General features: G+C 62.9%; 1 protein-coding gene across 1 annotated transcript in view; it reads right to left on the bottom strand.

The window, feature by feature from the left end:
* The window catches only part of ARAP1 (ArfGAP with RhoGAP domain, ankyrin repeat and PH domain 1), a 35,331-nt gene that overhangs the window by 1,125 nt on the left and 6,666 nt on the right, over window positions 1-27,540 (bottom strand). The window contains 33 exon segments of the mRNA XM_051779386.1: window positions 680-835; window positions 1,065-1,128; window positions 1,478-1,528; window positions 2,079-2,161; window positions 3,025-3,057; window positions 3,527-3,669; window positions 4,077-4,190; window positions 4,979-5,096; window positions 5,267-5,335; window positions 5,494-5,577; window positions 5,782-5,929; window positions 6,155-6,260; window positions 6,900-7,112; window positions 7,405-7,568; window positions 7,798-7,843; window positions 8,202-8,397; window positions 8,485-8,587; window positions 9,027-9,162; window positions 9,423-9,557; window positions 10,988-11,162; window positions 12,099-12,281; window positions 13,429-13,514; window positions 13,611-13,810; window positions 13,893-13,999; window positions 14,389-14,594; window positions 14,732-14,852; window positions 15,085-15,154; window positions 17,072-17,242; window positions 17,853-17,956; window positions 18,974-19,041; window positions 20,542-20,690; window positions 26,373-26,587; window positions 26,589-27,147. Of these exon segments, the coding sequence (XP_051635346.1) occupies window positions 680-835; window positions 1,065-1,128; window positions 1,478-1,528; window positions 2,079-2,161; window positions 3,025-3,057; window positions 3,527-3,669; window positions 4,077-4,190; window positions 4,979-5,096; window positions 5,267-5,335; window positions 5,494-5,577; window positions 5,782-5,929; window positions 6,155-6,260; window positions 6,900-7,112; window positions 7,405-7,568; window positions 7,798-7,843; window positions 8,202-8,397; window positions 8,485-8,587; window positions 9,027-9,162; window positions 9,423-9,557; window positions 10,988-11,162; window positions 12,099-12,281; window positions 13,429-13,514; window positions 13,611-13,810; window positions 13,893-13,999; window positions 14,389-14,594; window positions 14,732-14,852; window positions 15,085-15,154; window positions 17,072-17,242; window positions 17,853-17,956; window positions 18,974-19,041; window positions 20,542-20,690; window positions 26,373-26,587; window positions 26,589-27,068 (4,497 nt within the window). The 5' untranslated portion in view covers window positions 27,069-27,147.

Below are 27,540 nucleotides of genomic sequence, written 5' to 3'. Positions count from 1 at the left end.
AGCCCACAGCAAAGCCCGGGGGGGCTTCGCCGCTGCCCCGTTATAAACCTGAGCCTGGGGGAAGTCCCAGGGCAGCAAGGATGCTGCTTTCTGTCCTTGGGGCACCCTTGGGTGCCCACTGGGTGATGCCCAACCGATGCCAGCAATGGGATCCCGCTGGCATGGCCGTGTCCCAGGTTTATAACAGCAACGAGGGCCCGAGGGATTGGCTCGGGGGCGGTGGGATCATCGCTGTCCTACCGCCGGCCCCGTGGCTGGGCAAGACTCCAGCATCAGCACCCGTGTGGGGTGGGGACACCCAACGCGTGACAGCCCCTGGGCAGGACAGCTGGCGCAGAAGGACAGACAGACAGCGGGATCGGGAGCTGATTTGTGACCAGGACAGAAATCCCCCCCCTGTTAGAGGAAAAATCAGGAGCATGGCAGCATCCCCTCTTCTTGCATCACATGGTTTGGGACACTCCTGGACCCAGGAGACCCCCCATGGGCCCCCAAAGGATCAGCCAGACCTCCCAGATCCTTCTGGGGTGACTGGAGGTGATGTGGTACGCAAGGAAGGGGAGCAGGGATGGGAGCGGGGATATCCCCCCCAGGTTTGGGGAGCAGGGCCCCCCAGCATGTGATGCAGGGGGGATGCAGCCCCACGTGGAGGGCCCCCCGGTGCCCCCAGGTCACTCACGGTTAGGGGGTCAGTAGCGAAAGCAGCCACACTGTTCCTCATCTCGCTCTCATTGCCCCGCAGCGGGATGAGGGAGATGTTACCCAACCTGGCGTCCTGCTGCGGCCGCGCCGCCCGCGTCCTGGGGCGCTCCGAGGGCCACAGGGCCCCCCCGTTCTGCAGACAGAGGGGACAGCCATGGAGGCCAGAGCCTCAGCCACCCCAGGACCTCCCATGGAGGCCAGAGCCTCGGCCACCCCAGGACCTCCCTTTCACCCTGGCACGCTGGTGTTTAGGGATACTTGGATACCCCAAAGGGTTTCCTCGCCGGCCAAGCGCCCCTCCAGGGCTGACCCCCACGGGGTGTCCCGCTTTTGCAGGGAGTGACGGTCTGTCTGCTCCCTACCTGCACCTGGAGAAAGGTGGCAAACCACTCCCGCAGATCGGCCTGGGTGTCACAGCACAGGTACCTGTGGGGACACAGTGTCAGCCGCCAGAGGAGATGGAGGAGGCAGTGGGTGTCCCCTCTGACTGCTCCAGGGGCCTCAGCCACCGCTCTGCATGAGAGCCCGGGGGACTGAAGGGGACAGACATGGGCCCCAGGGGGAACCTGAGCAGGGCTGTGGGTGCTCAGCCAGGCTGTGCCCACACATATGATGTCCCTGCCCATGTCAGGGAGGTGGGACTGGATGGTCTTCAAAGTCCCTTCCCATCCAAACCATGTCATGACCCTGTGATTCCCCACCTCCCCCTGCCACAGCTCCAGAGAGCTGCTGCATGTTTGAATGAGTTCAGTGTCCCCATGTCGCCTTCCCTCACCATTGCTGCTTCTCATGCTTCTCATTTTCATAGAAGACTGTAAAGCCCCAGCTGGAACAGAGGAGTAAAAACATGAACCCCAACATCCCACACTGCCATCCTCTGCTGGTCAAATACCCCAACAAACCCCCTTCATCCCTGTCACCCCTCATCTCTGCGACCCCCTGTCCCTGCAACCCTCCCATCCCTGACCCCTCATCCCTGCAAACTCCCTGTCTCTGCAACCACCCCGTCCAGCCCCACACATCCTACCCCAGTCCTGCAAACTCCCTCCAGCCCCACAACACCCCAGCCCCACAACTTCCCCCCGGCGACAGGGACAAGGCAGGGCACAGCGCCAGGAACAGGGCAGGGGACAGGGGCTGGGGACAGGGCTGGGCGCCCAGTCCTCGCTGGTGGCACCGGGCTCAGCCGCGTCCTGCGGGGCTGCTCTGACACCTGGTGGCAGGAGGCCCGGCCGGCAGGGGACGGGTCCAGCAGCAAAACTGTCCCTGTCCTTGTCCCCGTCCCCATCTCCACTCCTATCCTCATCCCCATTCCCATCCCGTCCTCATCACCAGGCCTGTTCCCAGCTCTGTCCCCAGCCCCACAGGCTGCTCACCATGTCGGGGGTCGAAGCTTCTTCTTAACGCCCAGGTAGACCTTCAGGTTTCGGACAGGCCACTCCTTCTCTGGCTTGTGGCTCTGAGGGGACAGGGAACCAGCACTGGGTTGGTGGCTGCCAAACCTGTCCCCACCCACCACAGTCCCCACCGATGCTGGGATGGGGTCCATTCCCCCGGCAGGGAGGAAAACTCAGGGTGATGAGTGACAGGGACCGGGGTGAAGCCCGGGATGGAGCAGAGCAGGTCTCCATCACCCATGGCAAGGGCCACAGGTAGCAGGAAAGGGACACAGAAGGCCTGTCCCTGGGGCACAGTCCCCCAGAGACAGTGCCAGCTGCCTTCAGAGCTGGGACCAGCACTGGCACATTGTGACAGGGTCTCGAGGGCACCAGACATCTCCTGTGGGGGTCCCACGTCAGAGCCCTCCTCAGCACCGTGAACACTGCAATGGCAATGGTGATCCCAGACCCACTCCGCCTGAAGCACATTCCTAAATGTCCCACCGCCATCATGGCAGTGCTGGCTGTGCCTTGCCATGCCCTGGGACCTTGGAGACCCTGCTGGGGACCCTGCTGGGGACCCCCCATCCGTGTTCACGTGCAAGCGGCGTTGGCTTACAAGAGCCCGATCCAATGCCTGCAGGATGGGGAAGCAGCTCAGCCCATCCCCATCCTCTCCAGCCCCTTCCCAGACCCAGCTCTGGCTGCCTGGAGTGAAGGGCAGCAGGACCCCTGAACCAGAGGGAGCAGAGAACTCCAGGGGCTAACGGGAGGGATGATAGCACCGGGCACAGCTTCGGTGAGTGGCACACACATGCTGAGGCATTGGATTTGGGACTGACCCCAGACTGGATCTGGGATCAACCCTGGGCAGGCTTGTAAGGGCAGAGGGCACTGGAGCCCCTGCACCCCAGCTGAGCCCCCCGCTCCCCTCCCTACTCACGCTCTCCAAGGGGGGGCTCCGCTGCCTCAGGCTCTGTTCAACAGAGGAGAGCAGTTAAAGCAGAGGTGGGGGACCCCTCCCTGCAGCCCCCTCTGTGCCCAGGGGCAGGGCATGGCGATGGAGCAGCGACGTGCCAGGGTGCAGTGTCAGATCAGGGGGAGCAGGAACCAGGGGTGGGGAGTGGCTGTCCCAGCCTAGCCAGGGTGCCCGTGTGCCCCCCTCAGCCCTGGCACTGACCAGGAGCTCTGGGATCTACTCCGGGAAACTCTGGGTTTGGCAAGAGCGCTTCTGGGGTCAGCCCTGGCACTGCCCACACTGCCTGGCACTGCCTGCACTGCCCATGCCACTGCCCAGCCCCACCACTGCCTGCACTGCCTGAGCGATGCCAGCCCACACGGGTCTCATGTCCCCAGGGACACCCCGCACAGAGTCACAGCGTGGCAGGGCTGGGAGGGGAAGGGAAGGGAAGGTAGGGGCATGGCAGGCAGCAGGCAGGGCTCACCCTCACTTCCTTGTAGAGGCGCAGGCAGGAGTGGTTGAGGATGAAGTAGCGATCGTGGAAGCCGGTGCTCAGCCCAAGCCCCAGCAGGTTCCTCTCCTCCCGGAATTTCATCATGCCGTGCTTGCAGTCACCCACTCTGCTGGCTGGGGGCACGTGCCTGAGCGGCTCCGGCCCCCCGGGGGGGTCAGGCCCCCCAGGAAGGGCGCAGGGTGTAGCCAGACCCTCGCCCACACCGTGGCAGCTCTGGTTGCTGCAGGGCCCCGGCACGGCCCCTCTGTGCCCAGCCCAGGCAGGGCAGGCAGGACCAGCTCCGCCACCCACTGGGCACAGCATCCATGGGTGACCCTGTATCAGGGGGCTCCCAGCCACGTGCTAACTGGGCTGGAGCCTACTCCACTTACATGGATCCCGTCCCACCCTATCCCATCCCCTTCCCCATTCCCATCCAATCCCCCATCCCCTCCCCTCCCCTCCGTACCCCCATCCCTGCCCATCCCCACCCCATCCTCTCTCTCCTCCCCCTGCCCAGACTGTGGCCCCTGGCTCTCACCGAGGTAGATGAGCATGTTCTCCATGGACATCTGCTTCTTCACCACCAGGTAACTCTCTGTCCCCAGGCAGTGCAGGATGGGCAGGACTTTCTCAGAGTAATGCAAGGGTCGTTCTGTCAGGCACAGGACAGGCAGGTCTCAGGCAGTACCCCCAGGGCCAGCTCCCATCCTGGGGGTCACACCTGTGGCCTGAGGGTCTGCCACGGTCCTGCCACTAAACCATGTCCCCAGGTGCCACATCTATGTGTCTTTTCAATCCCTCCAGGGATGGTGACTCCACCACTGCCCTGGGCAGCCTGTGCCAGGGCTGGCAGCCCTTTTGGCAATGGAATTTTCCCTAATATCCAACCTAAATCTCCCCTGGCACAACTTGAGGCCATTTCCTCTTATCACTTCTTAGCTGGGAGAAGAGACCAACTCCCAGGCACTGTCAGCAGGAGGTCAGGGCAACAGCAGGCAGGACCAGGATCTCATCCTGCTCAAGCTGAGCTCTCACTGCTGCCTATGGGCAAGCCAAGGCTGCTCCCTTTGGTGGTTGAAGAGCCCAGACACCTCCCTCCATCAAGCTTCAGAGGCATTTGAACCCCTAAGGATGCAGATAAGTGCTGGCCCAAACTCAGCCCACCGGCAGCACTTGGCCACGTGCCAACTGGATGCAGTGAGCAGCTGCCCTCCCCTGAGCGCCTGCAGTCCATCCCAGCATTGCTCTGTGCAGTGATCCCCACAGGAGCTTTTTCATACCCATCCCTATATCCATCCTCATCTCCATCTTCATCTCCATCCCCATACCCATCCTCACTCCATCTGCATCTCCATCCCCATACCCATCCTCACTCCATCTGCATCCCCATCTCCATACCCACCCCTGTCCTCCTCACCACCCTCACACCCCTGCACCAACCTGCCTCCTCCCTCTCATTCACTTCGAAGCAGCTCCAGTAGTCCTTCTCCTTCATGACAATTTTCCTCCGGTCCAGGATCTCAAAGGTCAGCTCCTCAGCTGTCATCGTGGCCGGGATCTGGGGGGAAGGGGGCATGTCTCCATCAGCCAGTGCCCCGGGCCTTCCATCCTCACACCACAGAGGTGCCAGCTCAGCGTGTGTCCCCATGACACCACAGAGGCTTGGGCACACAACAAGGGTGTCCCTCTCCCCTCTTCACCCTCTGTGCCCTCCATCCCAGGGCTCACTTTGACATGTTGCTCTGTCTCTGTCTTCTTCTCCTCCAGGTAGACGGTGCAGATGAAGTCCCCAGCTTGCTGGAGGGCAACAGGAAAATGCTTCAAGCTACAGCTTCCCATGCATGGGTGAAATCTCCCCAGCCAACATGGACACCCCCTGCATGGGGCATCTCCAGGAGATGCTACAGTAGGCACTGGGGGCCCCAGATGAAGAGGTCCCCATGTCTAGGACCCACCTGCATTCCGCTGGATGACGCCTCTCGCATCTTCATGATGGCCATGATTTCATCCTGCTGCTTCTTCATCTCTTGGTCATTCACCTGCCAGAGGAGCCATCAGGGCTGACCAAACCACCCTGGCTCCAGGCTCAGGGTTTCCAGGGTTTGAAAAGACACGGTACCCCGTCCCCTCATCTCCAAAGCAGGGAGATGTCTGCAGACAGAGCAGACCCAGCTTCCTCCTCCTTCCACCTCCACATCCCCCAGGGACGTCCACACATTGGTCTGACCCAGGGGTGAACCTACGTTAAAGATCTTCACATAGTGGTTGATGAGGTCCTCCACCACACGCCCTGCCTTGTAGTCCTTCCCATCCGTCTGGAAGAGCGTGGGCCCGAAGACAATGGCCAGGTTGTGCGTGTTCATCTGGTTCTCCCCAGAGAAGCACTGGACCCTGCGGAGAACACCATTAAGATTCCTGCCCCAGAGCCCCCCCGGGACCCCCTCCTTCAGCCCCCCATGCCAGGACATGATGCTTGGCGCTGGGCACAGCTTGACCCCAAGGGATGTGAGCCAAGGGATGAGGGCTCTCCCATGCCCCAGAGCCCCCCAGGACCCCGCAGGGGTTGGGTTGATGCCCCACAGGGGCTTGGGGAGCCTGGGCTCAGGCCCTCCATACCGGAAGAGGTGGTTGATGAGAGCCTTGAGCGTGGCCCGGTTCACCGGGGGGAGGGCACCCAGGAGCTGCCGGTACTCGCTGACCTTCGCCTCCTCATCCTCCAGCGCTGCCAGAAGGACGTGAGGAAGAGGATGAACATGGAGAAGCACAAAGGGGAGATTAAGACTCAGATCCTCCCCTTCACACCCCACCTCAAACCCTCCTGTCCTACCATGGGGATGGAGGATCCCAGATTCATGGGGCCAGAGCATCCCAGCTCTGCAGGGCTGGAGTATGCCAAGGCTGGAGCATCCCAGCTCCACAAGGCTGGAGCATCCCAGCTCTGCAGGGCTGGATTGCCACAGATTCATGGGGCCAGAGCATCCCAGCTCCATAGGACTGAAGCATCCCAGAGCTGAAGCATTTCAGCTCCATGGGGCTGGAGCATCCCAGCTCTCTGAAGCCAGAGCATCCCAGCTCCACAGGGCCATAACCTAGCCATAGTGTGGTGCATCAATCCCCAGTGTCCAATGACCAGATCCAGAAGGGAAGGGCGAGGGGATCTGGCTCTGCCCTGGTTCAGCCCCAGCCATGCCAGAGCACCGGTCACACTCCATTCCCCACCTGCTAGTCAAGACCCTGGCACAGGGGAACACGTGGAGCCCAGACATGTTCCCCCAACCCACGGAGGGGACAAAGGGGCTGCACAGAACCAGGCAGCCCATCCCACTCCTCCTGCCACCCCTCAGCAGCCCCCAGGGCTCACCCGTGGCCCACAGCCAGTCCGGGGCCCACTGCCGGGTGAAGAGCCCATCCCCGAGGTCACGGAAGAAGCGTTTGAGGGTGTTGGCCACGTCATCCACGTGGTGCTCGCCCTCCTTCAGGCGAACGCGGCGCGCGTCCCGCTGCAGCACCTCCAGCAGGCTGGTGGTCTTGGAGTTCTGCCCGCTTTTGCGGTAGATGCCCTCAGACGTCAGCCCTGCAACAGAGCCAGTGGGGATGTGACCCCCTCTGTGAGGGACAGGCTCCAGTCCCGGCCCACCAGCTCCCCACCAAACACCACCAGACACCGCGGAGCGTCTCATCCCGCAGGTGCTCCTGACCGGAGCCAAAGCCCTGCCATAAGTGGAGCCCTCCCACGGAGCTGGCGCGGGTGCTCAGGGAGGGAGGGAAGCACGTGTCACGAGTGCTGGGTTCTCAGCCTGCCATGCCCCACTGAGGGGGTGACCCGAGCGCTCCGGTTGCCCCCAGCAGCGCGGCGCTGGCCGTACCGCACTGTGTGATGTAGTCGATGCAGCGATCCACCAGCAGCGGCACGTCCGACTCCGTCAGCTGTTGCTCTGACAAGGTGTCTCCCGAGCTGCCCGCGGCCTTCTGGATGGCATGGACCCAGCCCAGGAAATCCAGCTTCCGCTCCCCTTGGATGTACAACGTCCTGCCGGCACGACTGGCCTCAGCAGGGGGCCAGGCGCCCCCCAGACCCCACTGTGTGTCCACAACCCCCAGGAAGGCTGGCCCTGGGGGCCTGCAGGTGGTCCCAACTCAATTTTGTGGGTCCCCAGTCATGGCAGGGAGGGTAAAGACACCCCAGAACAGGCAGGGGCTTGGGCAGGGTGTAGTATTTTGCTGAGGGGCATCTCATCCCCCCTACCCTCCCCTCTTACCTCCGCCTCTCCACCAGCACCAGCACCTCGTGTTCCCCCTGGATGGCTGGAAGGGAAGGGAAGGAGCCCATCACCTACAGGAACATGGGGCACCCAGCCCCCCTAGACCCACGTGCTGGGCGGGGGCTGTGCCAACAGGTCCAGCTCCAGTCCAAACGGGACAAGCAGGGATGGGGAAGAGGATGGAAAGGGAGAAGAGGATGGAGACAAGAGGATGGGGATGAGGAAGAGGATGGAGAGGAGGAAGAGTGACAGCATCCCCTCTCATCCAAGAGCCACTGAGCTCCATGGGAGCAGCACCCACCAGCCTCCCACCAAAAGCTGAGTGGAACCTGGGGGGGGATTTGGGGGACACCCCCTCCCTCTCAGGCAGGGGGTCCCGCTGGCAGGGCAGGGGCACGCACAGAGCTCCTGCAGCTTGCGCAGCTGGAGAGGCTCCTGCCGCTGGCCGTCCTCAGAGCAGACGTGGAGCGTGGAGCTGGCCAGGGCGAACCAGCCCTCCTGGGTGCGCTCCAGGGTGAGACCCCCCTTGTAGTGCAGCCGGCCCAGCCGCTCGAAGTCCAGTGCCAGCAGCTCCTCAGCATAGGGATGGACAAAGGACTGAGCCAGGGAGGAGAGGGATCCATCAGTGCCACCACACCCGGCTGCCACCAGCACCCACGGCCACCCCAGCCCTCCCTCTCCCACCTTGGCAATGGATTTGAGCCATTCCCGAGCGGAATCAGAGCTCTCCAGCCCGAAGAGGTAGAGTCGCTCTGCCTCGGTGTACACCTCGAATGTGCTCTCGATCCTGAGGGAGGAAAAGGGGAGCCTGGGTGCCCACACGGGTGGGGTGAAGCGACAGGGGTGTCCCAGGGGTGGGAGCCAATGGCTGATGGGGTGTGGGATCCCCCACCACAGCCCCAGGCCCTCCAGCTGTGCTGCCATCAGGCACAGAGGCTGCACAGGGGTTACAGAGGGGAAGGATGCAAAGGAGTTGGGACGGGGTTGCAAAGGGATTACAGAGCAGCTGCAAAGAGGTTGCAAAGGTGTACAAATGAATTGCAAAGAGGCTCCAAAGGGGCTGCAAGTGATATACACAGACATCTTGCAAAGCCACTTGGTTCAGGGGCCACTGGTGGGGCTGGGGAATGTGCTCTCCTCGTGCCACCCCCCGTAGGTGCGGCTCCAGTGTGCGGGCTCTGCAGGAGCAGAGGGGCTGTTGGGTGCTCCGGGGGGCAGGGCCTCACCCGTGGGTGTGGGGTGGGTTGTTCACCAGGCAGACGATCTCCTCCACCCGGATCTCGCCGTTGGGGACGGCGTTGCGGTCGTTCTCGTAGTAGCTGAGCACCCCGTCCTGCAGCGTGCACCACCGCCGGCTGAACTCTGCGTGGCACACGAGAGCGCTGGGAAACCCCCCCTCTCCCCCCCGAGCTCTGCCCAGCCCACACAACCACCAAACCAGCCTGAGTGGTCCAGCAGCACCCGCTGGGTGCCCACCTGACGCGACCCCCCTCGAACCAGGTGGCACTGCGCTTCCCCGCTGCCTTCTCATTGGGGAGGGTGTGATTCCCCCTCTCAGGGCTGGCTTCAAGTCCCCCAGTCCCCTGTATCCCCATCTCCCTGCCTCACAGACCTCCACGTACCTTCCAGGCCCTTCCGCTCGCTGATGGGCTTGGCCATGGAGGGGGTCTTGTAGAGGAAGCCACTGTGGGTGACGGAGGGCAGGGGCACAGAGTAGGGCTTCTCCTCACTGCCCACCATCTCTAGGCGTGGCAGCTCTGCAAGCAGAGAGACCAGTCTGTTATGGGGGGCTGCAGCCCCCTCCCCAGCCCCGTGAGGCAGCTGGGTGTCCCCCATCTTGGCACAAGACACATCCCACAGGCTGCACCCCGAGCTCCCACCACGGCTGGGGTACAAGGAACAGCACCAGTCCCCAAATCCAGGGCTGCCTGGGAGCCAGCGGGGTCAGGTTTATCCACTGGGAGACCATCCTGCATCCCACGTTCTGCATCCCCCCTGCACCCTCCCTAAGCACTGAGCTGGGACGGGATTGGGACAATATGGAGAGGTTGGGACTAGGCTCCCCTACCACTGAGATCCCTCCTAGGCTGTCCCAGGTTCCTGCTGCTCTGTGGGCAGAGCGTCATTGTCCTGCAGCTGAAATAACAGGCTGGGGCTCTGCCACTGCCTCCCCATCTGACCACAGTCACGTCCCCCTACCTCAGTTGCCCCACCTTGCCTGCCAGCAAGAGGCATCCCCCATTTTCTCCAGGATGAGGCAGAGATGAGGTGCAGGGACACCCCTAAAGTATGCCCAGGTCAGAGCATGGAGGGCCTGGAGCTCTAGAGAGGGGGAACCCAGGAGGAGGCAGGTCCCTACTCCCCCCTCCCAGCGCTGCTCCTCCGGAGATTGCTGGCCCCAGCAGGACGAGCCCAGCATTGGATTCCTCTGGCTCACCGGGGCGGCTGGGAGGCCCCGCAGCTCTCCCAGACCCCTTCAGTGCTGACATGTCAGGGAAGAGCCGGGCCAGCCCCAATCCTGGGCAAATTCCAACTTCCGCGGGACGGACTTGGCCGCCGAGGCGGGGAGGGAGGTGACGGCTGTGGCGGGCGCTGGCTTCCCCCCACACCTCCATCCCGCCTGCCCAAGCCTTCCGAGGCCAGACACTCCCCCCGCGCTAGGGAACGGATTCCATGGGAGTCACCAGCCCACCTGGAGCCGGATTTGGGGGTGGAAAAGTGGGGGAACAACCAACAGAATGGGAGAGGGCGTTAGAGGTTCAGCCCTCCCACCTCAGAGGCAATACTAGAGGTGGGGGCTGCCCATCTGGCACGTCCCATGAGGCTGCCAGGTATACCTGCAGCATGGTGCCGGGATGGTGAAGGAATCCTGCCTCCTGTCCCTCCTGGTGTCCGCAGCACCAGCCTGCATCCCCAGCAGGACTCCAAGACCTGAGCTCCCAGCTGGGATGGACCCCCCAGGGGCACAGGAGGTTCCCTAAAGCTTCCCTTCCCTCTCCCAGGGTGTACAGAGCCCCAGCAGTGTCAGCAGATGGAGAGGCCCCTGCCAGGGAGCTGCTGGGCAGGACACAGAGCTGGGACCAGCTCAACACATGACTGTGTCCCCCAGGACGCCCCAGCAGCAACTCCAGGAATGTCGTTGGTGGGTTTGAGCCCATGGTGGGGTTTCAGGGGGGCCAGCCCTTACCTGAGGTTTTGTTGTGGAGCAGGAACTCCATCTGCAGCCGCTGCCCACTCCTCTCAGCCAGGGCCAGGGGCGTCGGGCACTGGGAGTCCCCGGTGTCACAGGTCACCGACGCCCCGCAGAAGAGCAGAGCCTGCGTCTCCTTCAGGTCGCTGGTGGTGACGGCCACGCACAGAGCCTGCAGCAGCGCCAGGAGGAGGGTGGTGAGGGTGGCGAGACCACAGGCTCCCGAAGAGAAGGAGCGAAAGGAGCCAGGTGAGCGCCGTGAGCTGCCGGACCCCCGGCCGCCTCCCGGCCGCCTGAGCAGGACAAAGGAGGCTCAAACTGGAAGAAAAAGTTTGGAGCAGGCAGCGAATCCCTCCCTTAAGGAGCCAGGGTGAAGTCATACGGCAGCAGCGGGGCGGGACGGCCGAGCCGGAGTAGGAAAACAAACAAGCCCACATGCGAATTCCCGCAGCCGCCCGGGTGCCCCGCGCGCCCCCAGCGCTTGTGCAAACACCGGCAAAGCCGCGGCAGAGCCGAAGCCACGGCGGAACAGGAGGCGAAGGCCGGTGGCCAGAGTGCCAGGATGGCATTCCCTGGTGACGCCCTGGTCTGGCACCCTGCCAGCAGCAGGCACATAGCTGGAGGCTGGGGGTGCCGGTCAGGTGCTCTGGGGAGGGTTTTCAAGTTGCCTCAACCAGTGTGTGCCACCAGCACCAGCCCCCTTGAGCCCCATCCAGCCCAGGGCTGGACCCCCAAAACAATTCCAAGCCAGGGAGAGGTGAACCCTGGGGCCGTCTAGGCTGTGGGAGGGGGATCCCACACCAGACAAAGCTCTCCAGCCTGGACATGAAGCTCTATGCTTCAGCTGGACATGTGCCCCATCGCAGAGGTGTCACCCTGTCCTCACAGCTGGCTTGTCCCTCCCGGAGACCCCAGGCTTTGGCTTGGGATACACAGTGGGGACTTAGGGTGTGCAATGGGGGCTAGGGGATACAGGCAGGGAAGGATGGTGGGCAGTCTGCTTGGGCACAGACCCCACTCCCCAAAACAGCCCCAGCACCCCAGCTCAGCACCGCTTAGGACCCAGGCAGAACCCCCAAGCAGGTGCCCGGCCCCGGGGGCCACTGACCCTGTCGAGCTCCTCCTGGTTGCCGAAGAGCGGGTGGTAGTGGCGGTACTTGCCCTCCCGGTACTTGGCGATGAGGAAGCGCCTCCTCTCCTGGCTGCCGCTGGTGGGGCCGATGGCTTCGCTCGGGGGCACATTTGCAGCCCAAAACTCGTTAGCCATCGCATTGCCAAACTGCTGGAAGAGCTACAGGGACAAGGACAAGGAGACACCGATGTGACCATGCTGGAGGGGGTTTGGGGGGTGGAGCTCGGGGGGTGGCTTTGCTGGAAGCAGGGGTTGCTGCCCAGGAGAACAGTGGGATGCAGGAAGAACGGGGGGGGGGGGGGGGGGAGAGCTTATAGGTGGTGTAGGGTGAATGGGGAGCCTGGGTGGGCAGGGTGCAGGAGCCCCCACCCACTGCAGGCATGCAGCATCCGACAGCCCCCGCAGCCGCTGACTCCCCTTCTTGCCCCGGGAAATCACATCTGGAAAGCAGCGCCCAGCTGTGGGAAGCGGGGTGGTGCTCAGCATCCAGGGGGGCAGATTTAAAGGGCGTTTGGTGGCCCCTGGCCATTCCACTGTCCACACTGAGCAGTGTCATTAAGAGGTTTAGCTCTGTCTCAGGGAGCCCCACATCACTCAACACGGGGGGCTCTGCCAGCATCCCTAAGCTCTTTGGGGTGGGGCGGGTGCATGCGGGGGTCGAGGGGGGGCGGCACGGGCGGGAAGCCTGGGGATGCTGGAGGGGTTTCGGGCAGCGTTCCCAGAGAGGGGAGGGGAAAGGCAGCAGCCGCAGGCAGCAGCTGGAAGCGTTTGGGAGCTCGGGGAGCAGGCAGTGCCGGAGGCGGGGGCTGCGCGGGTGGGACGCCAGGCAGGAATGAAGGATCTGAGCAGGATGGATGGGAAGAACGGAGCCAGCCAGGCTCTGCGGGCGAGAAATGGCTGCCAGGTTAGGTCTTGAAACGAATCCCAGCTCTCCCCGCCCACCCATTCCCGGCTCTGGCTGCACCGACACATTCCTCCACGCCGGCGGCCGTAGGGCTCCGGGGACTGCTCTGCCCTTGGCCCCACGCCAATCCCACAGCCATCTCCCCGCGGCCACTCCAGCGGCTCCACAGCCGTGTCCCCACGGACACACAGACACCGTCTGTCTGTGGTGTAGGCACACAGGTGCTGCCTGTCGTCGCTGGAATTCTTGGGTGGGTGCCAGGGGTCCACAGGGACACGGATGAAAGGCTGCTGGGGGGGTCCCTGCCCCAGCCTCCAGCCCGCAGCTGGCAGCTCCATCATGCGAAGGGAACAGGGTGTCGTCCCCCCAAAAGGGCTTTTGGGGGCTAGTCTGTGCCAATACCTTGATCAGCTCCTCAGTCCACACCTTCCTGTCCATCTTCAGACTCCGAACTTTAGTAATGCCAGGGCCCAATCCCCGGTGCTCCCCTGCCACCAAGATGAGCTGTTAGGGACTCATTTTGGGGTGGGAGAGGTCTAGGGGTCCCCGGGGACCCCCATTTGTGCCCCCCAGGATGCAGGTACCTGCACATCTCTTGCAGATGACAACACAGAGGTTGATGGAGGCCCATTCAGGCTTGGGGGAGCCACAGTCAGCACAGCAGCGGTTGGACTCCACCGCCCAGATCCTCTCGGCCACCTCGGAGTTGGAGAGTGCCTCGGCGATGGACTGCTGCATGGCCTCCACCCATTCCTCCTTCTCCTGCTCCGAGTCAGCAGAGAAGCTGCCAGCGGGGATGGGGGTGAGGTACAGCACAGCTGGGGGTGGGCAGCACCCCCGGCACGCCCTCCCCACCCTGGGCTCACCTGAAGAGTCTGTATGGCGTGGTGAGGTCGAAGCCCCGGCGATCCACCTCCTTAACGTTCCCCACGTTCATCTCAATGTAGGTGATGCCAATCCCCAGCCGATAGTCCTGGTGGGCGAGGGCAGGTGAGGGGGTAGCAGGGACCCCTCTGGAGCAGGGAATGGATGATGGGATCCAGTGCCTGGAAGCTGGGGTAACCATGTCCCTTCCCTGCCCAGTTCTCATCCTTGGGGCACTGCACACTCGGGGGTAGCTACTGTGGGTATGATGCTCCTGGGGGACCCCAAGGCTCAGAGCCAGCGGGGAGGGGCCAGCCAGGGGCTGCAGCTCAGAGCTCACCACGCTGTGGGATCTGTGCTGTCCTCATTTGAGGGGTGGCAGGCCCGGGTGCCCCGGTTCACTGCTGCTCTGCTCAGGTTGGGAGCAGAAAGGGAAGGGGTCCCCCATGAAACAGCACCAGGGTCCCTCTCAGTGCCACAGTCCCCCCAGCCACCCACCTCTGCATTCTTGTAGAGGAACACTTTGTCCCCAGCCACCACCACGAAGAGCTTGTGCTTAAAGCCCCGCAGCTCCAGGAAGCCGCTCTTATCGGCTGGCTCAGGGGCACCGTCGGTGGCCAAGGACATCAGTGTCCTCTCCGGAGCTTTGCTCTTCCGCTCCTCTGCAATCTGCTGCAGGGTCCGGATCCACTCGTTACGCTCCGCTGTGGGGCCAGACAGGAGACACATCAGGATCAGCCCGGAGCCACGAGCCAACGGGACCCATCCCATGGGCTGGGGAGGGGGAGCAGCCAGAGAGCAGCCAGGGAGCAGCCAGGGAGCAGGGACCCCCAGTGCTCACCATCACTCTCGGCCCGGAACACGAAGTTGCGGTTGTTGGTGATGACCTCGAACTTCTGGTCCCCGACGCTGGTGACGCGGGAGATGGAGGAGACGGGAATGAGCCGCTTGGAGTAGGCGTCCTGGGGCAGGGAGTGGGGAGACACACCGCTCATCTCTGGGCCTCGGGGACACAGGGTGGTTGTCCAGGAGGCTCTGAGTGTTCCACATCTCACCCCAGCCACGGCTGGTCCCTGGGATGCTGCCCCTTGGCACAGCCACACCTCCCAGCTGGGGTGCCCAGAGGAAAGTGGCCTTGCTGGAGCATTTCCTCTACCACCTACTCACCCCGAACCCCCAGATCTGTCCACCCACCTTTTCACTGTCAAAATAGCGGAGGTAGTCAGCGTCGAGCTTCACCCAGCGCTTCTGGTAGATGTAGGACCTGGGAGGGGACCAGAGGGACCCATTGGAGGGGATGCCCTTGAACTCAGGACAATTCTGCTTCTGTGTTCATGCCCCAGTTGCCAAAAGCCTGGGGCCACCTCACCATTGATCCTGCCTCATATCCCCAGCCCTCCATCCTGCGCTGTGTCCCCAGCTCTCAATGTCCCCAGCCCTCCATTCTGCCCTGTATCCCCCACCCTTGACCCTGTGCCATGTCCCAGCCCTCCATCCTGTGCCATGTCCCCAGCCCTCATGTCACTGCTGGGGACAGCAATGGAGGCTTCATGCTTTCCTCCAGGCACCAATTAAAACATGGAGCTGAGAACAAGGGCTGTCCCTAAAAGCTCCCCAAAATCCCTATTTACTGCTCAGGACCTAACAGCCAGGCAGAGTTCAATCCAGGGACACGTTCCAGAAGGGGACAGTGGCACCAGGGGCAGAAGGAGAAGCCGGGTGTCTCTAACAGGATGGGGATACAGAAGAGAGGGAGGACCCCCGGGGCTGGAGGAGAGCCCACCAGGGACCCCTTTGCCTGCCCCAGCCCAGCATACAGACCAGCCAGGCAGCACAGGAAAAGGCACGACACCCCTCAGCCCCTCCGTGCAGCACCAGGGCTGCAGAAGAAGCCAAGCCCCTTCCCACACAGTTCTGGCAAGCCCTGCCATGCAGCCCCTGCCAGCACTGCATCCCCGGAGCCCCCCGCGGCTGGAGGGGTCGGGGGCTGGTGCACGGGCAGGGACACGGTGGTTGCTCAAGGGCTTGTTTGCTCAGGAAGGGTTTGGCCATGGCCACACGTGACCCCACACTCAGCCTTTATGTAACCACCTCCAGCATCCGGCACTGCGGCCCTCGGCTCTGCCCTGGGCTCGCTGCTCCCTGTCAGCCCAGCCTCGTCCCCGGGGGCAGGGACCCCCACCCTGCTCTCACCTCCCACTGCCGTTCAGTGCTGCAGGGTTGGGGCTCCTGGTTTTCCTTTCATTGCCTTCCCAGGCTCTGAGTCGCTGCCAAGCAGCTGCCGGAGCAGCTTCCCAGGGACCTTCCAGCTGCTCTCACTTCCCCAGCAGCACGGATGCTCTGCTGCAAACAGGGGAGCTTCCTCCTCCTCAGTGGAACTGCTGCCTTGGGGCTTCCTCACAGCCCAGATTAAGCAGTCCCCAAATATCCTTCACATCTCCTGCTTGATTTTTGCCTCCCAGATGGAGCAGGGGCTCTTTGAGTGGGTTCCCTGCTGAGATGGGGGCAAGTAGGCTCCCTGTGCACGCTGTGCTTGTTCTGCTCACTGGGGTCACTGGACTACTTAAGTCTCCCTGGGCTCCCTGTGACTCCCTGGGGGCTCTCTGGGCTCCCTCTGACCCCTGGGTTTGCTTGCCCTGGAGCACACAGACACCCCCCCCTGTTTTTCTGCTGCACCCCTGTGGCTCTGCACCATGAGCCTCAGGGGCCAGGGCTGCACACACTGGGATTTGGGGCTGGCATCCCATGGGATGGGGGCCATCACTGCCTCCTCCTGTGGCAAACGCAGCAATCCCCAAACCCACAGGTCATCCCAGACACCTCACCTCATCCCTGACAGCTTCTTTTGGAGTTACCGCTACTCCAGGGCTCCCCAAGAGCAAAGGTAGCTCTTTTCCCAGTGACACAGGGTCCAGGAGGGAGCTCAAGCTGCAGCCTTTCCTCCTCCTCCTCCTCAGCCAGCTCAGTGAAACCACTGGTGGCACCCGCTCTGAGAAAGGCTTTTTCACCAAAACTGGGTCATTCTAACCTAAATCATGGGTTAGAAGGGAGTAGAAGGAACCCCTCGTGATGTATTTTCACCAAAGCAAAATTACGCCCCCATGAGCAGGAATTACAGGCGGGAAAAGGGGAGGACAATCACCCCTCCATGGCACACAGAGACCCCCAGCACATTACTCACCCCTGTGGTGGGTTCTTGTCCAGCCACCCCGCTCTGATGGTGGGGGACAGCGGGGCGGTGGCACCGGTGCCCTCCATGCTGTCACCGAGCGTGCCGGGGCTGCCGCCGGGGAAGGCGTCGGGTGCGGGCGGGCGCGGGCTGGGGTCCCTGTCACTCCAGCTGCTGCTGCCACTGGGCACGAGGAGCCAGGGGAGGGGGTTAAGAGCTGGCGGGTCCCAGGAGGGGCTGAGGCTCCCCCCGCCTGCCTCAGCCTCCCTGTGCCCTTCCCCGAGGCACAGGCAATGCAGGCGCCAGCTGTGTGTGAGCGGGGACATGGGCACATCCCCCAGCTCCTGGAGCAGCCCAGGCCTGGGTCCCACCCCGGCAGGGAGGACGGGGCACTCCCAGGACCACAGCCCCAACCCAGCGACGTGCAGAGCTGCCCTCTGCTCACACGCACACACATGTGCTCCCCCACAGGGGTCCTGCACGGGCACATGTGGAGCTGTGCACACACGAGAGGCCCTGACCTGTGCACTCCCACACACAAGTGCTCTGTGCCTGTGCTCACAGACTCCCCCCACGCAAGCACCCCCTGGCACGTGCACACACATCCCCTGCCTAAACATGCACACACACACACACAGCGTCACCAGCCACGCGTCCCATCCGTGCACACACGTGTGTAGCCCCTGCACACACATCCCCAGCAGGGCACACACACAAGCAGAACCCACACGCACACAGGCACATTCCCTGTGTGTGTCCCTGCCCACACACACGTCCCCTGTCCAGCTCGTACTCTGCAGGGGACACCTCGGGCTGGTCCTCGCCGAGCTCGTCGTCACTGAAGAGGCTGTTGAAGCGCAGGGACCGCGGTCGCCCCGTCCCAGGCTCAGCATCCTCCTGCAGGGACACAGACAGGTGACACCCGGGGTCCCCACGGTGCCCCCCTGCACCATGAGGGACGGGCAGGGGTGACACATGGGGTCCCCTGGGTGCCCTCGCTGCACCGTGAGGGTGCAGGGGGGCTAAGGGAGAGGGGACACGATGCCGTGTCACCAGCACTGGCTGGCAGGTGCCCACAATGGCAGGGTGCCCAGGAAGGGACACGCTGGGGCCTGCAGAGGGAGGGAAGCGCAGTCAGGGGAGGAGCTGAACACCGGGGTGGTTATTTATAGCAGCTAAAAATGTCGGCGCTTATCAAGAAATCCAACATCTCCCCCTCCTCGGCCACAGCGTTCCCAAGCAGAGGCAAGTGGGGGGCTCCAGGCGCTCATGGGGACCTGCAGCTGCTGGGATCCCTCAAATCCACCCATTCCCGCCCCAGGGAGCGCGGGGGGCAGACAGAAGCTCCCAACCCAGGGCTTAAATTCAGGATGCAATGCCGGAGGTGTCCACTAGCATGCACCCTGGGCACGGGAGTGTGCCAGGGCGCTGCACGGCTGCGGGTGCTCTGCGGAGAGCCCGGGGGACCCAGTGCGTGACTCCTGGGGACACCGGTGAGTGCTCCCCAGGAACCCTCGGGTTCCAGCACCGCTGAAAGGCAGGTGGGTATCTCCGAGGGACACTGAAGGACCCAGTGGGTGCTTCTTGGTGACTCTGGGGTTCCAACCCCCTACGGGAGACCTGGTGGGTGCTCCCTGGGGACCCTGGCATTTCAGCAGCACTGAAAGACCTGGTGGGTGCTTCCCAAGGATCTCTGTGACTCTGGGGTTCCAGCACCCCCAGGAAACCCAGTGGGTGCTCCCCGGGGACCCTTGGGAGACCCGGTGGGTGCTCAGCAAGGCACAACTCCCTCTCCAGGCACTGCCGACGTGCTCCTCCAGCCCTAACCAGTATCTCTGGACATCCCAAGGCCAGCAGCTCTCCTCGGGACAGTTACTAGCTCCTGCCCACCTCCCACCCCATGGTGGGACCAACCTTGGCCATCTCCCCCACGGGTCTGGCTAATTCCTCCTCCCAGGCTGAGTCCTCGTAGTCCGAGTCATCTGACAAAGGAAAGGGAAGATGCTGGGAATCAGCTGGGGTGGAGCAAGGGGTCCCATCCCCCCCTACCACCCCAGAGCCTGTGGAGAGGATGCTGGTATGGCTGGGCTGGCTCCCCCCTTGCTTTACCCTTGGCAAACAAACCACACCATTCCTGTGACAACAAGGCTTTTATCGAGGAGTTTGGGGAAGAGCTGGGAAAGGGCAAAGTCCCGCTAGTGGCACCTCTCAGCACTGTCACGACCCTCCTGGCTTTGCCTAGGGGGATTTGGTGCCACCAGCCCCAGCACCACAGCTTTGTCCAGGCTCTCATGTCTCTAACGGAGAACTCCTGCTGCTGAGGGGTCCCAGGGGCTTCTCCCACATCTTGTTTTCCAAGGTGGATTCCCTCCTCCTCTGTTCCTTATCAGCTCACGAGCTTGTGCACCCACGGAAACGAGATCCCAGAGGAGGATGGGAGCGAGGAGGTGGTTCCTCCTCACCCAGCACCCACAGCAACAGGACTCCTGGCCAAGACTGTAACCCCGCAGGGAACAAGTGGCCCCAGATAGCCTGACCCTGGTAGACACTCACTCCCAAATCCCATTGAGAACCTGGAGCAGATTCCTCCCAAAATCGCAACCCAGGTGATGCTGTTTGGGCACTGGTAGCAGGCAAAGATGCTCCCAGGCTGCAGGAGGTTGAGGGATGCAGGTAGATGCTTGCCTTGGCACCAGGGACCCCCTCTGCAGACTCTGCATCCCCAACCCAGCCAGGCACGGGGTGGGAGCAGCTTTCCTCCCTGCAACCCCATGACAAACAGATAAGCTCCTGTCCACGGCTTCTCCCAGCTTCTGAAACACAGCCCAGCTCTCAGTTAAACCAGTGCCACTTCTCGGAGGGCCGCTGGCCCTGAGCAGGCACCCAGGGCCCCGCAGAGCTCAGCCCTTCTTTGCAGCAGAGCTATTCCAGCTGAATTAGAGTCCAACCAGGGTTGCACCCTCCATGGGGGTCAGCATCGCTCCCTGCAGCTGGCTGAGCTCCGGGGACCCCCCAGGGAGGGGGCTGGAGGATGCAAAGGCATGGTGCTGGGACCCCAGAACCAAGGACATGCAAGGGGGCCCACATTTCACCCCCTTGTCAGGTTCACTTTTCCTCCATGAATGCTTACAGGGGCTTCCAGCACCCACAGACACATTCGCTCTCCTCTAAGAAAGGCTGCACCCAAAGCCCCAGCCCAGATCTTGCACCCCCTGAAACCCTCAGCCCAGATCTTGCACCCCTGAAACCCTCAGCCCAGATCTTGCACCCCCTGAAACCCTCAGCCCAGATCTTGCACCCCGACACCCCCAGCAGGCAAGGAAGGGGACAGAGGAGAGAAGGATCCCAGCAAGGACAGAGCGACAAACTGTTAGGGGAGGAAGGCACAGCACCCACAGGTTGAACGCTGATAGATGGATACCCAGATATCCCAAGGGAAGATCTGGGACAGGGGAAGACTGGAGGGTCCCCCCAGTACTCACCGAACTCGGGCACGAAGGGGACGCTGGCCTTGCAGGGCAGCTCCGGGGGCAGCAGGACTGGCGGCTTCGTGCGGGGCAGGGGGGACAGTGGGGACAGGGGGACACTGGGTGTTCTGTCAGGGACGGGGACCTCCTCTTTGGCAGGGGTGCTGCAGGAGACAGGAGGAAGTACTGCCTTATGCCAGCCCCTGCCCCACCTCCCAAACCCCCACACCCCAGCAGCCATCAACAGGGGGTCCCAGAGTGCAAGAGGAAGCCCCAAAGGGACCAAACCCCAGCAGACCCAAACCCACAAACCAATTCCTAAGAGACTCCACGGCAAAGCCTCCCCTGTGCTGGGGTTATACCGCTGCTTTTCTATCCTGGAACTGTTTTCCTGGCATCCAACCTCACCTCCCTGTGTCTGCTCTGCAGCTCAGGATCCTTATCTGGCTCCAGGACACCCCAAGCCGCCCACAGCCTTGAAGCCACATCCCAGAGCAGATTGTTTTCTCTCCTCCAGTCTAAACAACGGCGGAGCCGCTTCCTTGGCTGGTTTGCAGGTGGCCACAGGGTCCCCTGAGCAGGATGGGGGGTGCTGGGAATGTTCCATGCCACCAGGGTCCTCACAGTGGGGTGGACACTGGAGATCTGGGGTGGCTGCTAGGGCAGCAAGAACCCCTGGAAATGGAGCTTCTCCAGAGTCAGTGAGCCACCAGCACCCCACTGTGACTGGAGATGGTGAACCCTGGTGCCTCCCAGCCCCATGGCTGGTGCACAGGAGCTTTCCCCAGGCTTGGGGTTGAGCCAGAAAGGAAACCTCCCTAGCTGGAGCAGGAAGCAGAGGACGGGAGCGCTGGCTGTCCCTGGGTCAGCCTGACCTCATTTCTCAGCAGCATTTCCATGGGAACCAGCCACAAACCATCCATACATTAGGGAATGCTGGCAGGGAAGGAGGGGAGCGTGGGCAGGGGAGCGTGGGCAGGGGAGCCCAACAGGATTGCTCCTAGCACTGCCAGGCAGTGGCTGCTGAGGCACCCGGGGGTGCGGGGACCCAGGGACAAGGAGGTGGCAGTGCACAAGCCACAGAGGGCCCGGCAAGAGCCCAGCTGGGGTCTGCGTCTGTGCAGCCCCTGCTCTGGGGCTGGGAGGCTGCAGCATGAGCCTCATGACCACCAGGGAAGCAAGCTCCAGGCCAGGAAAACCTCCATCTCCTGGCTGGGGACACCTCAGGAGGGTTTCTGGCCAAGCCCCAGTCCTGCCACCCCAGGGACACACAGGATGGGCACTCACAGAGCCCAGGCACAGATAACACCCCAGTTCCCCAAAACGGCCTTCCCACTGGTGTGCCCTCTCTCCATGTCATCCTCTGGTGCTGTAGCATCCCTGGGCTTCATGTCCCCCCATGGCTCTGTGGGGCAGTGTAGGTGCCCCATCACCCCCTGACCCCCCATGCAGCCATGCCCAAAGGATGTCCATCCTGCTCCAGGCAGGGTCTGGCCAGTGCCACATCTGCCATTAGAGAAGTGTCAAACGGTGCCTTATCTGCTGTCCCCTATCTGGGCCTCTCCCCCAAGGAGGGCAGCAGGGGGACTGCTCTCCCACAGACAACAGCACCTCAAAGACAAACCTCAGCCTAGGCCACCACCCCTGCCCAGCTTGTCCAGCCCTCCAAGAAGGAGTCTTCTGTCATCACCTCCTTGGACATCATTCACTGCCCTTCTACAACCCCCTCAGGGTTCAACCCCCTCCAGCTGCTCAGGGAGCTGCTCTGCACCCAGACCACTCCCTGACCATGGAGAGGGGGTGCCCTCACACCAACAGCCTCACCACACCATCGGGGTGCAGACACGAGCACCCACTGCTGCTGGGACCCTCACGGGGTCTGCAGCTCTGAGCCATCAGTGGCCAAAACTGAGGGGCTCACAGCCCCACTGCTGGCACAGGGAGGGGGGCATCAAATGCAGAGCTGGTGAGAGAGAGCTCCTAGTGCTGAACACGGCTGCTGGCATCATCCCGTGGGAGGTGGCATCGCTACATCCCACACCCAGCAGGGCTGGGATGTTCCCATCACCTCCTGGCACAGGGGTGCTCGTGGGTGGCCCAGCATTTGGGAGGACGGTGAGACCCCGGAGGCAAACGTGGCCTGGAGGAAACCACAACATGTTCTGTGAGCAGCTGTGAGGAAGTGCCGGGGACCACGGCAGCACAGCCGGAAGCGACGGGAGCTGGGGGGGTGGCGTCACCCCAGAAATGCCCAGGTCTCGTGCTCCGAGGTACCTCCCCCATGGGCACTCCCACCTCCACAGGGGGTTATGGTGGGGGACTCACCCCTGTCCAGAGAACCCAGGGCCACCAGGGCCAGACCCATGCAGCTGCCTCACTGTCCAAAGGAGCCAGAGCCCTGTACCAGCCTGGATGCAGCGAGCATCACCCTGATGCGGGCAAGTACCATCCAGACATGGGCAAATATCACCCTGATGTGGGCAAGCACCAGCCCTACATGGGCAAGCATCACCCCCCACATGGGCAAGCATCTCCACTGCAGTTGGTCCCTGGGCAGCCCAGCACCGTCCCTCCTGCCCCCCGCCCCCTGTGCTCACTAGCCACAGGCACCCGGGGCAGGTCCCCCCAGGGGGGCAGGGGAAGGGTGTGGGGGCCAGCAGCGACACCCCGGGGCTGTGGAGCTCCCTCGGCCCCAGCACAGGGCACCCATCACTGCAGGGGACCCCAGGGAGGGGGTCCCCTGAGCTCCCAGCACGTGCTGCCCTGCACGCAGGGCCAGGACCCAATGCCTGCCACGGGGTGACTCACACCCACACCCTCCTGAATGCACCCCTTGTCCCTGCCGGCTGTCCTGCACCACAGCACCTCCTCCAGCCACGGGCATGGCCAGGCACTGCCACTGGCCAAAGAGGCACAGAATCGTGGAATGGTTTGGTTTGGAAGGGACCTTAAAGCTCGTCTAATGCCATGGGCAGACATACCTTCCACTAGAGCAGGTTGCTCCAAGCCCTGTCCAGCCTGGCCTTGAACTCTTCCAGGGATGGGACAGCCACAGGTTCTCTGGGCAACCTGTGCCAGTGTCTCACCACCCTCAGAGGGAAGAATTTCTTAGGAGGTAATAGCTCTTTATTTTTTAAATGTTCCCGAAACAAGAACCCACCTATAACCAATGTATTGCTGGTCGTACAATTAAAGTGACTTTGAGATAAGAATTTTGGGGTTCAACTGGTTAGTTTTGATCTCCTCAATATATACATATAATACACACATAAAGCATATATGGATGCATAGATATTCGCCTGTGTATATTCACTAGAGCATCAAGGTGTGTATATATATATATATATATACACACACAGACATATATATGAAATAGATAGATATCATATATATATATATACACACACATATATATGAGATAGATATCATATATACACACACACACATATTTGAGATAGATAGATATCATACATATATACACAACTGTACAAATATACACCCACCTGTACACATATACATATCCCCTTCTGCCACTACCAAGCACCAGCACATACGTGTAACCTGTATGTTACATGTGCATCAGGGCACAGCGAGTGCCAGGGCCCCACGGCCGCCGCCCTGCCCCGCACTGGCACAGCCCACAGGGCTCCCCCATGGTGACCCCAGTCCCCCATGGTGACCCCAGTCCCCCACGGTGACCCCAGTCCCCCAGGCCACTGGACCACCCCTCTGTCCTGGGGGTGCTGTTCAGCCACTGGCACCCGGCCAGGCCACAGCCCCATCCCTCCCAAGTCCCGCGGTCCTGCACGTAGCTCCCAAGGGTCCCAAATGCCCCGGGGCAGCTCCAGGGGGGAATGCCAGCCCCAGGACTCTAAGGCACAGCCTTCGGGGCGCTGTGCCGGGGCGGGCTGCGCCCGCTCTGGGCCAGCAGGGACTGGGGTGCCAACAATGCCTGTGGGCACACAGGCCAGAGCAGGAAACACCCACTGGAGCCGGCGGAGCGAGACTCGCAGCCGGGAGCAGCGGCAGCCCTGGCTCCCATCCCAGACCCCTCAGGCCCGGCCCCGCCGCCTGCCCGCGCTCGGCACGCCTGGCACCGTGCCAGCGGTGACCCCCCTACCTGGGCAGGCGGCAGGGACCCCGCAGGGCCGGTCGGCAGCACGGGCAGGGCTCGGGGAGGCCGGTGGGAAGCGGAGTTTGTCACCCCGGCACTTCCTGCGCTGCAGCAAAACTTCCTGAGCTGGCTGAAGCGGCAGCATGGCCGGCGCCGAGCCCACGGCACAGCCTGAATGAGCCCACGGCACTGCCAGTGCCAAAACACTACCATGGCTGGCACCAAAACCCCCAGGGCTGGCACTAAGCCCATGGCACAGCTGGCACCAAACCATCATAGCAAGAACTGAACCCACTGCAGGGCCAGCACCGAACTGGCATGGCCAGCACCAAAACCATGGCATGGCCAGCACCGACCTAGCACAGCCAGCACCAAATTGGCACAGCTGGCATCAAACTGGCAGCCACTGCCCTCGCCATGCCCTGGCAGGCTCCTCGCCAGAGTAGGATGGAGAGTGGCTCCAGGGGATTTTGGGGACCATCTCGGTGCAGAAATGCAGTGGTGGGGCCAGTCCCTTCGGTGCCAGGATGGATGCTGTTGATCCAGAGCCCATGGAGCCCCAGGGGTGGGTGCTGCCCACCCCATGGGGTGCCAGACCCCTGACATCAGCTGCCTGAGGCCTCTCCCTGGCTCAGCATCACAGCCTGCTCCCTGCTGCATCAGCACCAGGCAGGGGGCAAAGCACAGGCATGGGGGTCATCTCCATCTCCCTCACCCCAAAAAGCCCACAGAGGCACAGGGACGGGAAGCTGGGAGGGGCAGTCCAGCCACCAGCCCCCCCATTCTCACCCTGATTACACAGGGGGTCCCATCCAGCATCATCACTCAGGACTAACCCCACCTCACCCCCAGGTGCAGGCTCTGCCTCCCCTTGGGGACCAGCTGGACACCCCAGCTCCAGCAACACGTGCCTTGGACTGCTGAAGGGTCCAGGGGTCCTGGGGAGGTTGGGTGGGAGCTCCCAGGGGGGCCACACAGCCTTGCTAACATTCCCCCACCCTGCCCCAGGTGGGTGCTGGCACCCAGGGGCTCCTCTGCCCGCTCCAAACTCCGCTCCCAGACCCCGCTTCACACCTGCCTGCAGGTCTGCAGCACTCGAGGGTGCACTGGGGGGGTGGGACATCAAGGGGGGGCCTGCAAGTGCTGCTGCCCCCAAACTCCAGCCTGCTCCCATGTCATCCTGCCACAGTAGCCAGCAGCAGCCTGCCCCCTGCTCCCTCCACCTTTCCCCGTGCTGTAGTTCACTGCCTTGCACCCACCACTGTGACAAGTTGCTCAGGCCTCAGCACTGCCTACGCTGCAGGCAGGGGCAAGGCAGGGGCTCTGCATTGCTGGGGGGGTACTGAACCCCAGCCCGAGCCAGGCTGGAGTGACCAGGGTAACTGGGGTGATCAGGGTGGCCACATCCAGCCGCAGCCAAAATAAGTATCTTAGCCCCCCCACCCCGTGCGGGTACCCCCAGGAAATGTGGGGTCTGGGGCAGGGGTACACCCAGGGGATGTGCTGGGGTTGGAGGGAGGTTGGTACCCCCACAGGACGGGCTGGGGCTGGGCGGGGTCAGGGGTACCCCCAGGGGGATGTGCTGGGGTGCGGGGAGGGCACGGGTACCCCAGGCCACCCACGTCACGATGATGTGCTCCCACCTGAGGGTTCCACCCACACCACAGCAGCCCCCCACAGGGACCCCGCTCCTTGGGGCACCCCCAGGCCCACCCCCCTGCCACCCCCTTACCTCCTCTGGGACACGGCCCTGGGGGGCAGCACGGGGGGGCGGTCAGGCACCGGGGGGCCCTTCAGGGACTGGCCCTTGGCTTCCAGTTGGTGTCTCTTGGCTGGCAGTGGTGGCAGCGGGGGTCTGGCCCTGCTTTCGGCAGCGGGCTTCTCCACGAGGGCTGGCGGCAAGGGCTCCTCCAGGGCAGGGAGGTGGCTGCGGGGCGCGGGGGGGGGGTTCGGGGCTGCCCCCCGATAGCGATGGGGAGAATTTGAGGGGGGGGCGGCAGCCCACCCTGGGCGGGATGGGTGGGGGCAGCTGGGCGAAGCTCGCAGCCCGCTCCGGCTCAAGTGGTGGGGTCCCACCGGGCATCCCACCGGGCACGGGTAGGGCCCGGGGCTCCGGCTGCTCCGGCTGCTCCGGCACCGTGGCCGTGCTCAGGCGGAAGATGTGGCGTTTCATGGGGACGGGTTTCCCGGCGGGGGCCGGGGGGGTCCCGGCGGGCAGCGCAGCCTCGGCGAAGGCTTTCTGCAGCCCCAGGAGGATGCGGCGGCGGTGGCCGGGCAGCAGCACCCCGAGGCGGGTGAGCCCCTCATCCGTCAGCGCCCGGCAGTCCCACACCGACCACAGGTTGCTCTGCTGGAAGCTCTCCACGTACTGGTCAAGGTGAAGGGCGGCCAGCCAGGCAGCCACTGGCAGAGATCCCTCCTCCTCCATGGCAGGGCACTGGCCACAGAGACCCCGTGCCACTCAGTGCATCTCTTGTGCCTGGCAAGGCTCAGGATGGCATCAGGACCTGGGGATGGAGACAATGGGGTCACAGTCAGTCCCAAAACGCGCTCCAGCTGAAGCCGGGGGTCCCAAAATCAACATTCCCAGTGAAGTCACCTGGTTTTCCTAGGGTCTCCAACTCCCCCATGCCCCAAGGATCACCCAGTCCTGAACTGTGGGGCTGCAGGGCTGTGGGAACATTGGACAGTCCCCATTTAGGTGTCAAAATATAGAGGCCATCCCCACTGAGCCTCACAGGTGATGGCACCACAGGGCCCCAGCACGCTCTTGGGGAGTGACATGTGGGCTGGGGGACAGAGCAGCGTGTGGGAAGGTCCCACACTGGCCATGAAGCCCCCCCAGCCAAGCAGGGGCTTGCTTGGTCTCTGCCCTGCTGGCAGAGCTCTCATGCCATGCT

This window comes from Manacus candei, unplaced genomic scaffold, assembly GCF_025592945.1.
Source record: "Manacus candei isolate 608988 ecotype Guabito, Panama unplaced genomic scaffold, ASM2559294v1 h1tg000014l, whole genome shotgun sequence".
Taxonomy (NCBI): Eukaryota; Metazoa; Chordata; class Aves; order Passeriformes; family Pipridae; genus Manacus; species Manacus candei.
Note: the sequence above shows the minus strand (reverse complement) of the source record. Positions and strands in the feature narration are given on the sequence as shown.